The 13,692-nt window shown below is 52.2% G+C and overlaps 1 protein-coding gene across 2 annotated transcripts in view; it reads left to right on the top strand.

Annotated features, from left to right (window-relative positions):
• Window positions 1–3,895: 3,895 nt before the first annotated feature.
• WDR45B (WD repeat domain 45B) overlaps window positions 3,896–13,692 on the top strand; it is a 20,500-nt gene continuing 10,703 nt past the window's right edge. Inside the window, exons 1-3 of one of the 2 annotated variants that reach the window (XM_019661962.1) lie at window positions 3,896–4,102; window positions 8,944–9,018; window positions 13,130–13,231. In XM_019661962.1, the coding sequence (XP_019517507.1) occupies window positions 4,036–4,102; window positions 8,944–9,018; window positions 13,130–13,231 (244 nt within the window). In that variant the 5' untranslated portion in view covers window positions 3,896–4,035. Of the gene's footprint in view, window positions 4,103–8,354; window positions 8,458–8,943; window positions 9,019–13,129; window positions 13,232–13,692 lie in introns of those variants that run through there. The other variant, XM_019661963.1, reaches the window with a different exon arrangement.

Below are 13,692 nucleotides of genomic sequence, written 5' to 3'. Positions count from 1 at the left end.
CTTCCCAGGTGAGGCAGATCCGTCACCGGCCACTGGACGACCACTCATGGCAGCTCTTGGCAGCTCACGCTGGCTGCCGCCCACTCACGCTGGCTGTCGGCCACTCATGGTAGCTTATGGCAGCCTACTGCAGCAGGGGCTGCAGCCTACGACATCGCCAGTGACTCACGGCAGCCCAGCTCCAGGTCGAGCTGTTGTTCAGTATCTTAGCTGTAGAGGGCGCAGTGTCACTGGCCCTCATGTGGGATCCGAACCGGGGCCCTGCTGCTCAGAGCTGGTGTCCCAAGCCAGCTCTTAACCAATGTGCCACTCTGCCAGTCCCCGTTCCTTTTGTTTTTAATTGAAGGACTCCTCAGGGGGACCACTGATGTCCTAGAAGGACTGTAATGAAGTTCCCAGTGCCTCTGTGGCCCCAGCTGGCACAGGGCCTGGTGTTTACGGAACACTCAGGCTGCCAGGGGCCTTAGCCCTCGGTGGGTGGCCTGGGGCAACCAGAAGCTGGAAGGAGCCCCCCAAGCACCTCTGTAGGCAGTGGGCCCTGGACGCCTGGATTTCTGACACTAGCTGCCTGAGGATAAATTTCTGTTGTGTGTAGCAACTTATCATGGCAGCCCAGGACACTTATACAACAAGGAAATAGGTCACACCTCACAGAAGTGCTACAGCAAACCAAAGTAACATTTGTGTGAAATAAAACAGTAGACCCTGAGACGGAACACACTGGGTAACGCAGGCACGCTCTGGTGGTGAGTACGCAGAAAGTAGAATTGCGATGTCAACTGAACCCTGAAGCGAACTGCGCTCAAACCTTGTCATTTTCTTGCATGGCCCTCACTGCTGGCAAAATCTACCCCAAGTATAAACAGACGTGTCTATCATGTCCCAGATGTTTGCAATTCTCTTTTCAAGTGTCTGGATTGAAAATGTGTTATGTACAATTATGTCTTCAATTGCTCTGTGAAAATTACTGCAATGCAGAATAATTTCGTAGACAGAAAGCTTACAGCTTTGAGGAGGAATATTCCAGGCAAATATTGAATCCTGAAAGAAATGTCAATTATAGGCTGGGTAATGTTTGTTTTGCCAAAAGGCGGAGAGAAGCTTCCCTTTGCTGGGGAGCACTTTTGTCAAAGTAAACATGGACTCGAGAAGAAACTGAAGCTGCATGTGTTAGGGGAACTGGGGAGAGGTGTCCCAGCTGTTACAGGAAGGGTGCACCCCACCCCAGCGAGGAGGGTGAAGTGGTAAGTGGGTGCAGGACCCTGTGTCACTCTGTCCACTCCCCACGACGGACATGTTCTTGGGCCTCCCCTTCCCCCAGTGCCCCTCGCTCTACTGGGGTGTTCTCAGGATGCTGAGCTGTTGAAGGGTGATGGCCAGAGTTATCTGGATGAGCCGAGCAAAGTCTCAGAGCAGGATAGCTGTGTTGCAGGATGGCGCTTCTGCCCGGTGGGAAGGTGGGTCCCTGGCACCAGACACTTTCCCTACCCTGAGGCCCAGTGCAGAAGCCAAGCTGTGTCCTGGGCCGGCCCCGCCCCTCCTCACTGCCAACCCTCCTTTCTCCACCAGCTTGATCATGGGGTGGGAGTCTGGCTCCATCCATTCCTGCTTTGATGGAATGTCTAGGTCTGTACCCTCTTTATTTAGCTCTTCAGATTCTCATACACATTTCTTCTGAGAAAAGGCTGGCTCCTGCCAATCAAAGTTTTGGCTTTTAATACTCCTTCCCTGCCTCAGTCTAGAACTCAAGAGTGGAATATTGCTTCTTTCTGTCCACTTTCCCACGATAACAATTGAGCCTGCGTGGGCCTGGGGGCCTCCAAGTCGCTGTGGAGAGGAAGACAGAGGTGAAGACGGAGAGTTCTGAAGTCCATCCTGCCCCAAAGCTGTTGCTGTTGCTCCGGCCATCACTCCTCCTAGGTAAGGCAGGTGCCGTCTATGCCGTCAGCCAAAGTCCACCAGGAGCGTAGCTGACTCCTTGCAGCAAGGGTGCCCTCACCCCTTTGAGAAATGAGGGTCATCTCTGTGGAAGGGTGTTGGAAGAGACTTGGGGTAGAGCTTGTGTGAGGTGACTGGGGACTGTGGTAGGAAACTCACTATGCCCTTTGAAGTGACAGGAAGATGGCCACGTGGCCAGGAGTGGGCTTAGGCCCCCTGGTCTAGAAAATGCCCGTCTGCCCTGGCAGAGGCCGACCCCCACCTTCTCCTGGGGAAGTGCCTCGTGTGGCTCCAAGTCCGTCAGCATGCCTGGTGGCTTCTTGATTCCTTGCCCCGAAATTTTATCATTGCTCTGTGTTCCGCTTCAGAAACGGGAAAAAGGAATGGTGGCTTTTTTTTTTTTAAGTTTCTAATCGCTTTATTAGTGAAATGTATCCTATGAAATAATCTTACCTGCAAGGCCCTCGTCATGTTGTAAGAGTTTCCTACTGTTGCTGTGTGTTTCCCGGGGCTGCTGTAACAAATTACCGTAACTGGGTGGCTTAAAACAACAGAAGTTTCTTCTCTCACAGGTGTGGAGGCCATAAGCACAAAATGAGCTTTACTGGGTTGGAACAGACGTTGGCAGGGTGGTGACCCCTCCGGAGGCTCCAGGGGAGGGTCCCTCCTGCCTCTTCCAGCTTCTGGGGGCCTCAGGTGTTCCTTTGCTCGTGGCCCGCGTCGCCCCAATCTCTGCCTCCATCTTCACGTGGGCTTTTTCCTGTGTGTGTCACATCTTCCTCTGCTTTCCTCTGTTAAGGACGCACGCGATGGCACGTAGGGCACACCTGGGTCATCCAGAATGATCTCTCCCTCTCAGATCCTTCTGCCAACAAGGTGACACGTTCCCAGGCTGTGGGATTAGGACCTGAACACCATTGGGGGCCATTATTCAACCACCAGGCGCACCCATTCGTGCCCCTCGCCCATGGCAGACACTCTCTTGCCCCCAGGGGTAACCACCCGCTCCAATTCTGTGTAAAGCACGGTCCCAGTTTTCTTCCAGGGTATGTCCCCACATGCGGATGTGCCCCCTAAACAATGGGGTTGGCGAGGTGGCCGATTTAGAGCTTCGTGTAAAATGCATCCTACCCCAGCATTCTTCTGAGATTCACAGGGACACGGATGGCATCGTTTCCGCGCCTCTGGCCTCGCGTGGTCATGGATGCGGCAATCCGCCCATCGCGGTGTGGGCGGCTGTGCCGGCGTCTCCACGGGGAGGGGACACACTCCCCTGGCCTGGTGCAGTACCTGTCACCCTTTGCTTTTGCTTTTCAACTCCTTAAGAACCCGGTAATAGACAGACATTTTACGGGGTGCCCCTGTCCCCAGGGGAGACACTCGGGGCTCACCAGGACACTCGGACTGCGCCGAGAGGGTTCTGTGAAGCATTTCTCTCTGGGGCCCGTATTGTCAAAACATTCGATGGTATTTTTCGTCTTACAAAGAAAAAGTTGGGTTTTAATACGGAGCCCGTGTAATTCCTGTGCCTCCATGCCGGCCTCAAACCCCAGTCTGCCCCCAAGAGGCGGCAATGGGCGTCCCCGCCCCTAGCAAAGGGGGCTGGCGAGTCCCGTTTCCTGCCTTTCTTGACAAGATGTGGTTACCAATGGGGGTGTGACTTCTGGGGGGACTCTAGCTCCTGTCGGGACTCTGGGCCCTGCCTGCTCCGAAGGGGCGAGGGGTTCGGCTGCCTCTTCAACTTGCCCGCCTGTCCCGGGGTCGGTCGCCCTCAGAGCCGCCTCTCACGGGCATGCGGTTCCCCGCATATCAGACCAGACCCCCGCTCAGACCCCGCCCCCAGACCGCCCGCCCCGCCCCCTCGCAGACGCTGCTCCGCCCCGCGCGCGTGACGCTCTCGGCGCTCCTTCCCCGCCCTGGACATCCCGGATGGATGTAATCGGCGCTCTGTAGCAATTTTGCTGCGCACGCACGCACGCACGCACGCCGCTCGTTTCCGGCCGTGGCGGCCTCCGCGCCGGCCTGACGGGACCCAGCGCCCGGCCTTCCCGAGCGACATGCAGCGCTGACGAGCGGCGGACGCTCCGCGGCGGCGCCATGAACCTCCTGCCGAGTAACCCCCACGGCAACGGGCTGCTCTACGCCGGCTTCAACCAGGACCATGGTGAGTGCGCCTCCGCGCGCGCCCGGGCCCGGGACGCCCCTTCCCGACCGAGCCCCACCCCTCGCAGCCCCGCCGCGGCGGGTCTCTACCCCCGGGGGCCCGTTCCCGGCCGGAACCCTCCCCGGAGCCCCCACTCGGCGGGTCCCGGTCCCCGGCGCCCCACCCGCGGGCCTCTATCCCCCGGACGCCCCCGCACGGCCGGGCCTCCCGCCGTCGCTCCCGCTCCGAGCCCGGGGTGCGGGCCCAGCGGGGCGGGTCCCTCCGCTCTGCCCCGGGCCTGAGCGACCCCCGGGGTGGCGGCCGCGCCCCCTGCGCTCCCCGCCTCCAGGCTGCGCTCCGTCTCCGCTGCCCCCGCCCGGGCAGTCGGCGCATCTGAGACCGGGGCCTCCGTCTGGGCCTCCCGTCCATCCCTCGGGCCACATTCGCCCCGGGCCCCGCGGGCTCCCACCTGGGATGGACGATGATCGGATTTTTCCCCATGGCGTGTTTTAGGGTCTGCCTCGAAACTTCCTTTTTTTTTTCCTGTGCTCGTAAAGGATCTTTAGCAAATAAACTAGTTACACTTTTTATTGACCATTCTCGCAGGCCTAGTTAGGTGTCTTTTCGTTGGTTTTCATCAGGAAATGTCACTAAAGGAACACTTGCTCCCCCCAGGGTTTTTTCTTTTGGTTACTGAAATCAAAGAACTTCCAAGAACTGTTAAGTATGCCTTAGGGGGGGAATCGCTTTATTTTCCCTTCACGTTTTCGGTCCCAGCTGTAGTCACTGGGCGGTAGCAGCCTCCTGGGTGGGGGGGGGGGCTGCAGGGTCCCGGGAGGGCCGGACTGGCGGTTGGCCTCGCGCTGCACGTGGACGCCGTGTCGCCCCTCAGGGGGGAGGAGGCACAGCTGCCGTTCAGGGGCAGGTTCTCAGAGCTGCGAGGTGTTGGCTTCGGGAGTTGTGTTTGTGGAGATGCTTTTCAGCCGACGAGGCGGCGACTGGGCGCTCTCACTGGCGTGCGTTTGCTGTGTGCGTCCCGTGTGCCAGGACCTGTCCGCGGGTTTGGACTGTGGTGTTGGAGGAGAGCTAAAATGTACCTGAGGAAAACCAGGGTCTCGAGAGGGGAGAGTATGCACGCTGCGGGACCGGCCCCGGGAGCTTTCGTTAAGTTGGAGGAGGACGAGGCCGCGAGTTGACGCCTGGCCTCTGAGGTCCTGGAAGGGTTCTTGGAGGAGGTGGCAGTTAGGCCGGAGGTGGAGAGGTGGGAAAGGTGGAGTGGGCACCTTCGGCTAAGTGACCCCGGGTGGCTTTGCTGTGGCCTGGCTGCAGGGGTTGTGAAGGAAGTGATTAGTGAGGTACCAACATGTTTGGGGCCAGATATTGGACTTTGGGCTGTATGTGGCTGAGCTTTTTTTGGTTTAGAAAACCAGAGGAGGGCTAGTAGGTTTTTAAATAAGTTTCGATAATAATTGAGATCTCTTCAAGAAATTAACAGTGATGTAACAACTTCTTAAGAAATTTGCTTTCAGTGAAGAGATGTCTGTAAGGGAAGGGAGAGAACAATGAAAAACACAAGCACAAAGCTTAGTGACTTGAAGCCGTTTAGTGCAAGAAAGTCATTCTTACATACCTACCTGCCTAATGCCAGTTGAGAAAGCTTTGTTTTTAAGCTTCAGTGTAATAATTGTGGCTCAAATGATGCTAATTATTTAATAAACCAGCGAAGTTTGTAATATTTTTGTAAAGGTTTCATTAAAGATTATTTTTAAAATATAGCTTTGGCTTTTTAATAGACATTTCATTGTTTGAAAAATAGACTTTTGTAAAACCAGCTCATTTCATTGTAAGGAGTTATAAGTAAAGCTTACAGTGTTTTTGGAAAAAAATGCTTTTATACTCAAATTTGTGGATAACTTTAGGTTAATTCCCTATAAAGTAAATTTATGCCAGATAATTGAGTTTGTTACATTTTGGTTTTACTTATACTGATTTTTAATGTTTACTCTCACCCCAACTTTAAGCTACAAGTCCTTTTTAAAAGGACATTTGCTTATAATTTTAAGTTGTTCCAACTTTTGACTTGTCTCTTCCCAGCTAATTTGCACTGTGGTCTTCAAGATTCCTAAGTGTTGATGTGTGCATTTCCACAGTCTGGCTGCCTGTCTTTCTGTTCCCACAGGGAGCGCAGGGCTTGACTGCACACACCCTCCCTGGGTACTGACCAGCCTGTCCTTCTTGACGAGACCCGCGGCCACACACTTACTCCTTGGCCCACTTTGCTGTCCTTCCCACGTGTGTTGGGGAGAGCTGCATGTGTGTGGGTGCATCTCGTCCACGTAGAGAGATGTGCCCATCAGTGTTCTGATGCCCTGTTGGCCCTGGGCGTCCTCTGCACTGCCAGCCACCTGCAGTGTCACGGTTACCAGCTGTTGGGCTGAGGGTTTCTCTGGAAAAAAGTGTTGTTAATATGACACGGATGGGAGGATTAATGCTGAGTTTTATATGTTAACTAAGTGAAATCAGTTAATCATTCAGAAAAAAGAAAGCGAGCAAGGAAGATGCCTGCCCTCCTCAGCGAGCGGTTTCCAGCCTCTTGGTGTTTGTACCTGTCCTTTTCACTTTTTATGGCGGGTTACTGTGCTTACAGAGAAGTGCACACTCCTGAGTGACCGACCGCTCAGGGACGTGTCCTACGGAATTCCCCGTCGACCACACTCGCTACCCTCCCAGCCACTCACTGCCGCCTCTGACTCCAGTGGCATAGAGTAGTTTCGCCTGTCTGCGTACTTTATTTTTGTTTCTGGCTCTTTTATTCAACATCATGTTTGTGAGATTTTTTTCCCATATTGTTGAGTAGTGTTGTAGATCATTCTCACTGATGTATGGTGTTTCTTTATGTGACTATTTTACAGTGTGTCCATTCTAAAATCGTAGGCATTTGGATGGGTTCCCAGTTTTCGGCTATTCTGAGTAGAATAGTGCTACTGTGAGTATTCTAATATGTGCCTTTTGGTGAACGTGTGTCATCGTTTCTTCAAGGCGTGTACACCTAGGGGCAGGGTGGACAGCTGCAGGACAGAGTGCCCGCAGCTCCCGAGGTGGCCATGGGTTGGCCCTCCCAGCGGTCCGAGGGTTCCCAGACCTCTGTACCCGCCGCACGCTTGGCATGTGCCTGGTCTTGGCGGGTGTGGAGTGGATCTCTTGTGCTGTATTTGACGTGATCTTTGTATTTCCCTGATTCTCTGTTTATTGGCCATTCAGATATTCTCTGTTTGGAAATGTCCAAGTGTTTTGCTCATTTTTCTGTTGGGCTGTCTGTCTTTTTCTTGTGAGTTTACAGCAACTGTATATTTTTATACAAGTCTTTTCAGAAATGTGTGTGTTCTGGTAAAGACAAGTAAGACAGATGCAGGCTTAAAACCGGGGGAGGATGTAATAGTTGGGAGAGAATGGAAAAGATTTGACTCCTGTATTTCTGTGTTCTCCAGGAAGCAAAGCTCTGATTGCTCTGTCCACATCACGTGATTTCAGGGACACAGAGGAGTCACAGCCCGAGAAGTTAGGACATAACGACTTGTCCGGCCCCAGGCCTGCAGGTGCATTTTAGAGCCTTGGAGCTGCTTGCCCAGCGGTCTCCCAGTCGCCGGGGGAGCTGTCTGCTGTTTGAATCTCATGTTCTTCAGTTTTATAAGTAACTTGGACAAAAGCATAAGCTTGCTTTCCACATTCGGAAGGGTGGCTGATAGGTTAGAATAACGGGGCTCCGAGCTGGAGACCAGCAGACGAGAACCGAAGAGGGCCTCGGCGTCGGCCTCGGCACTCACACCTGCTGTGCAGTTGTGCTGAGGCTTTGTAGCCAGTCAGTGAAAAAGAACTAGAGGGCGTTTCTTGTCCTTCCAGCCACAAGCTTCATATAAACCAGCAGTTGGACATGGTGGCGTTTAAGGAGATAAGTGTGGTCTTGGGTTACATGTACGGCGTATGAAGTTCAGGTCACAGGATCATCCTGAAACTTGAGTGCTCCCTTCAGGTCCTAACAGTGCCTTTAATGGGACCATTAACCACTGATGTGTGACTCGGAGACTGTGACCCAGGTCATGCCTCGTGACCGTGCTGGGTTTGAGGAGTTAGGATTGTGTACATGTGGGAGTGAGGTCATGCGTGGAGACCTTAGGCCTACCTTCTAGAAGACCGTCCTGTAGCAGCCCTTCCTCCCTCTTACCCAGCCTGGTCTGTCCACACCTGCTGGGATTGTCTTCCAGGAGACACGGACTTGGTACCTGACACAAGGTGCTCGAGACGTGTGTTTGGAACGAGGAGATAAGTGGCGAATGTCAGAGGCAGGTGTCGGTGGGAGTGCCCAGTGGCTCATGGAGGTAAATGGTGAGCCCCTCTCATGGGGCTTTAGTGTGTCAGGGGACCTGTCCACAGGACACCACCGAAGGGCCCTGCAGGGAAGGGTGGGTGAGCGACTCCGGAGGGGGCATCTAGCTTTGAGAAGTAAACAGGGCTTGTGGTCCTCCGTCAGCTGGGACGGAGCTGTGCTCCTTCTTTCGTTGAGCCCGGCTCTGCGCAGGGCCAGGACACAGCGGCCATTTGGGGTGAGCGACTCCAGAGGTTACCTCGCACGTTAAATGGTAAAGTGGAAGACGTCGTGCTGGGGTGTGCACGCTGTTCAGTAGCAGTTCACAGGAGAGCCGTGTGGTGTGTGCAGACCATGTCCGTGTGGTCTGAGCTCCTGCAGCTCTCAGGAGAGCCCACTTTGTCTGGACCCCAGGCTTGGCCACTCCAGGCCCGGGGTCCTTGGCCGTGACCCCAACAAGGTGATTAATGTGGGTCTCTATCTCTCTCTCTCACTTTAGGATGCTTTGCATGCGGGATGGAAAATGGGTTCCGAGTCTATAACACCGATCCACTAAAAGAAAAAGAGAAACAAGGTAAGTAACTGACATTTCATGGTTTCTCTTCTTTTCCAACCCTCAAAGAGCCTAAATTTCATCTTGCAGGTGGAGGGAGGGGGCATCTAGCTTTGAGAAGTAAACAGGGCTTGTGGTCCTCCATCAGCTGGGATGGAGCTGTGCTCCTTCTTTCGTTGAGCCCGGCTCTGCGCAGGGCCAGGACACAGCGGCCATTTGGTGGGCAGTGGCCTGACTCGCTGGCCAGTGAGTTACCAACTTCGAAGCATCTCTGTCTTCTCCCTGTGTCTTGAGTCCTTGCTGGCTGTACGGGAAAAACATGGTGTGACTGAGGCGGGCCACTTTCACGCTTCTGTGGAGGATAAAACTAGAGAGCTCAGATGATGGGTTTAATGACAGCAGATGAGAGGGACACCTAACTCTTGGTAAGTGACCAACACTTAGAAATATTATTTGTAGCAATAAGTGGTAGTTGCTTCTGTTTACTTATTTCAGTGTGTTCAGTTATGTTTTCATGGAGCACACGCTGGAATCAGGTGAAATAAAGCCATGGTGGTCCTTTTCCCATGGGACAGGAAATATGTGAAGTTTACAGGTAGAATTTTTTCAATTTGTTTTTTTCTCCTTCGTATTTTTCTTAAGCTTTTAAGTGTCTCCTGGTCCTTACTTGCTGGGAGAATCAAGCACTGTCAACAGATGAACAAATCTCAGATAAATCGTAGAAAACGAGAAATGCCCCTTTTCTTCCTGCAATGGTTTGGGGTTTTTTTTCAGTTGACAAGTTACATTTTCTGATGCTCGAAATTTCTCATCTCTAAGAGGCGGTTTCTGCATCCCGATGCTCCACAAAACAGCCCCTTCCATTTTAACAGCTAACCCTGATAGTGGAACCCCTTTGTCTAATGAAATTTTCCGTACTACCCTGGTATGTAAGCCAGTAAGTGATGCTTTATGTGTAGGAGTTTATTTTGTAAGTGGAGGTCTGTAACTCATTTATTAGAGGAAAATAGTGTAGCCTGGCAGGTAAGGGCTCAGGCTCTGCAACCACATTGTTTACACCCAGATCCTTGCTCTGCCCCAACCAGGCTGCTGTGCGACCGTGGGCAAGTTCCTCACCTTCTCTTGGCTCCATTTCTGTAAAACGAGGATAACTGCCTGCCTCCTGAGAATGAATTAGGAGGTGAAACACAGATTAGTGGCTGGCATATGTGGAGTGCCATGTCAGCTCATGCCCGCACAGTGTGTCCACAGCAGCAGCGGTGTCTCGGGTGGAGTGTGTCAGTGGCAGCCGTGACTGTTTGGCGATGTGGCAGTCTCCTATCAGTCGCCCAGGCCTCCGACTTCTGCTTATTATTTTTTTTCTGTTTTAAAGATTTTATTGGGGGAGGGAAACAGACAAGTTGTTGTCCTTTTGTTCTTCAGTCTAGCTGTGGAGGATGTTGTTTCACTGGCCCATGTTGGCACTGTCATTGTGCTCTTCATCTGGACGGCCGCTCACGGCGGCTCTTGGCAGCTCACACTGGCTGACGGCCGCTCACACTGGCTGACGGCCACACATGGTAGCACGGCAGCCCACCACCGTCCCACTGCAGCCTACGCCATCGCCAGAGACTCATGGCAGCCCAGCTCCAGGTCGAGCCGCCGTTCACCATCTTAGCTGTAGAGGGTGCAGCGTCACTGGCCCTCATGTGGGACCCAAACCGGGGCCCTGCTGCTCAGAGATGGCGTCCCAAGCCAGCTCCCTACCAGTGCGCCACTCGGCCGGCCCCTTCTGCTTACTTTTGGTTGCATAGTGAAGTAAGACAGCTGTTTTTTATACAGATACAGGTAGTTACAGAATATTTTGAAACAGCTTGACATGCAAATTTCAGGATACTTTTTACTTAAATTGACCAGGAAACTTACAGAGGAGTTAGAGATGTATAATAGTTTCAAAATTGATTCTTTAGCAGCATATTAGCAGTCACTTCCTAATTAATGAGATGTTTACAGTAAGTCCAGGATTTTTATTTTATTTTTTTTACTGGGGAATTGGGGAAGGGGAGCAGCCAAGTTGTACTTCAGTCTTAGTTGTGGAGGGCGCAGCTAGCTCAACTCCAAGTCCAGTCGCCATCCGGCCGCCCATCAGCAGCTCGCAGCCACTCAACTCAAGGTGCTGAGTTCAATCTTAGTTGCGGGTGGGCATAGCCCACCACCCCATGCTAGAGTCCACCAGGAAACCTTATTGTTAGGAGCACGTGCTCTCACCAGCTGAGCCATCCTGCCACCTGTTAGCAGCTCAGCAGCAGCTCACCTCGGGCGCAGCTCACTGGCCCATGAGGGAATCCAACTGGCAATCTGTCTCTCAGAGTTTGTGCCCTTAACAAACTGAGCCACTCAGCAGGCCCCAGGATTTCTTATAAAAGTAAGTTAGAGGAGAAGCACAGAACCCCTATCCCAGGGTTTGCATTGTCGTGCTGTCATGCATGTACGTGTTTGCTGTGGCTGCTCAGCTGCCCGTCTGGCCACGGCCCCTGAGCTTCCCTTGTGAATTGGGGGCCATGCTTTCTGATGGTGCATTTTGTGTGGTGCGAAAACACACCCCTGTGCTCTTGCAGGTTAGGCTGCTGTCCCATTTCTAGCAACTTAAAATCCCGATAATAGAAAACAGGCAGGAGACTTGACCTTGTTCCTTTTTTATCTTGGAGATTTGCTTTCCTAAATGAGGAGGAAAGGAAGGAAGTGCGGCTGCATTACATTGGTCGTCCCCAGATCTGGGCTCGGCCGTGGTCTCCGGTGTGACTGTGGCACTGAGTGAGGAGACTGACTGGCGGTGAGCAGGGCCTCCTCTGGGTGTGTTTTCTTCTGGGACTTTTGTAGTTTTGGATCTTACATTTAGGTCTTTAGCCCATTTTGAGTTAGTTTTTATACATGGTGTAAGTTAAGGGTCCTGCTTCATTCTTTGCGGTGGATTTCTCGTTTTCCGGGCAGCAGTTTTGAAGAGACTGTCTTTCCCCCTTTGGGGAGAGGGGGTCAGGTTTTTTTTCATAGCAGGTTATTTGAAGTTTTGGTCAGCTTTGGTCCATCACAGTCCAGTAACCCAGGGTGCAAAGGCCAAGACCAAATATGAAGTGGCAGTTGATCTTCCTGTTGGTGACTGAGTTCACGCGAACCAGGAAGGTGGCCTCAGTGTCTGGAGGGGTTGTCCTGCGCCGGGGGGTAGAGCAGCCTGGGCATTTATAGATCCGAAGCCACACACCTAGCTGAGCGGAGGGGCACTGGAGGAATGGGCCGTTCTCCTTGAGTGGGTTTGGACTGTGGCCACATCCTGTTAGAACCAGAGTTACTGTGAGATGGCTTCTGTCAGAGGACTCTTCAGTTGTGGAAAAGGAAACCTTTTCATTATGGATCATACTAAACGTACAGTACTGGGGTTTATACAGGCCTTGGGCTCTAAATTTCTCCTGGAGCATCTGGATGGAATTTGGAATCACCTGGTGCAGCTGTGACTGGACAGGTAGACGTCGATTCTTAGGTGAACGTCTAAGTTTTAGAGGTTTGGGTCCTCACTTGCCCTTTGCCGTGCCCTCCCTATCCCAGGAGGTCACGGTCATTTCAGACTGGAGTGCAAGGTTGAGGAGCCCTGAGCGGGGCAGTTCTCTGTGATAGACCACACAGTGGGGTTCACTTCTCTGAGCCCCAGGTGTCTCATTGGGGCCCCCACTGCCTTCTCAGAAAGCACGGGTCTTCCTTCTGTCATGAGGATGTCTGAAAATTTGCTGACATCTCCCTCTTAATAGACTTCACGAGCACTTGTGAGCATTTCAGGCTTTAGTGGAAGTGTTTAAAATGATAAGAAACTGTGTGTGTTAAAGTGCGTAGCGGGCTTTCTCAGCTTACAGAATTTGTCACATTAGCTTCTTAGGTGCTGTGTGCTCAGCGTTTATATGAACTCAGATGGATGGTAGGAGGCTGAGAAAAGTCCAAAGCCCAGAGTTTTTCCTAGCCAGTCACCATTCGCATTTCCCATGGTAGATACTATAAATTGCTGATTAAAAATCAAATACCAATTGCTACGTTTTCACCTCTTTTTCTTCTTTTTTTAAAATTGTAAAAGATACATACTAACTTCTAAATTTTAATACCATTTCAGAATTTCTAGAAGGAGGAGTTGGCCATGTTGAGATGTTATTCCGCTGCAACTATTTAGCTTTGGTTGGTGGTGGGAAAAAGCCGAAATACCCTCCCAACAAAGGTAAAGTACGTGCGTTTAATAGTCATGCCTCACGTGCGAGAGTGCCCTGCACTTCTTAGAACATATCTGTCTGCGGGCACATTCACTCTCCCTGTGTCCTGTGAAGTGTGAAGGACTAGCTGCTGGGAAAGAGGTAGCCAGAAAGAGCGTGGCTGGGCTCCAATGTTCCCAGGAGGAGAAGTGTCTGACAGGCCACTTGCTCCCGTGACACAGAGCATGTAATTTTCAGTTACTGCTGGCCGAGTGGGGGCACACAGTGCCTCCAGACCCTGCTCTGTCCTGGTGACATCAGAGTCATGCGTTTATCTTGAAGCAACATGTAAGGAGGTTATTTTTCCTACAGAGAGCCATCGATTCACAGAAACATGAGTCCGGTTGCCGCATAGACCAAAAAACCAGCTAGGCTTTCAGTTTAAGGGTATTGTTCTTGGGAGGTGTGTGTGTGTGTGTGTGTGTGTGTG

Source organism: Hipposideros armiger, unplaced genomic scaffold (assembly GCF_001890085.2).
Source record: "Hipposideros armiger isolate ML-2016 unplaced genomic scaffold, ASM189008v1 scaffold_362, whole genome shotgun sequence".
NCBI classification, from domain to species: Eukaryota; Metazoa; Chordata; class Mammalia; order Chiroptera; family Hipposideridae; genus Hipposideros; species Hipposideros armiger.
This window is presented reverse-complemented; position numbering and strand designations above follow the sequence as displayed.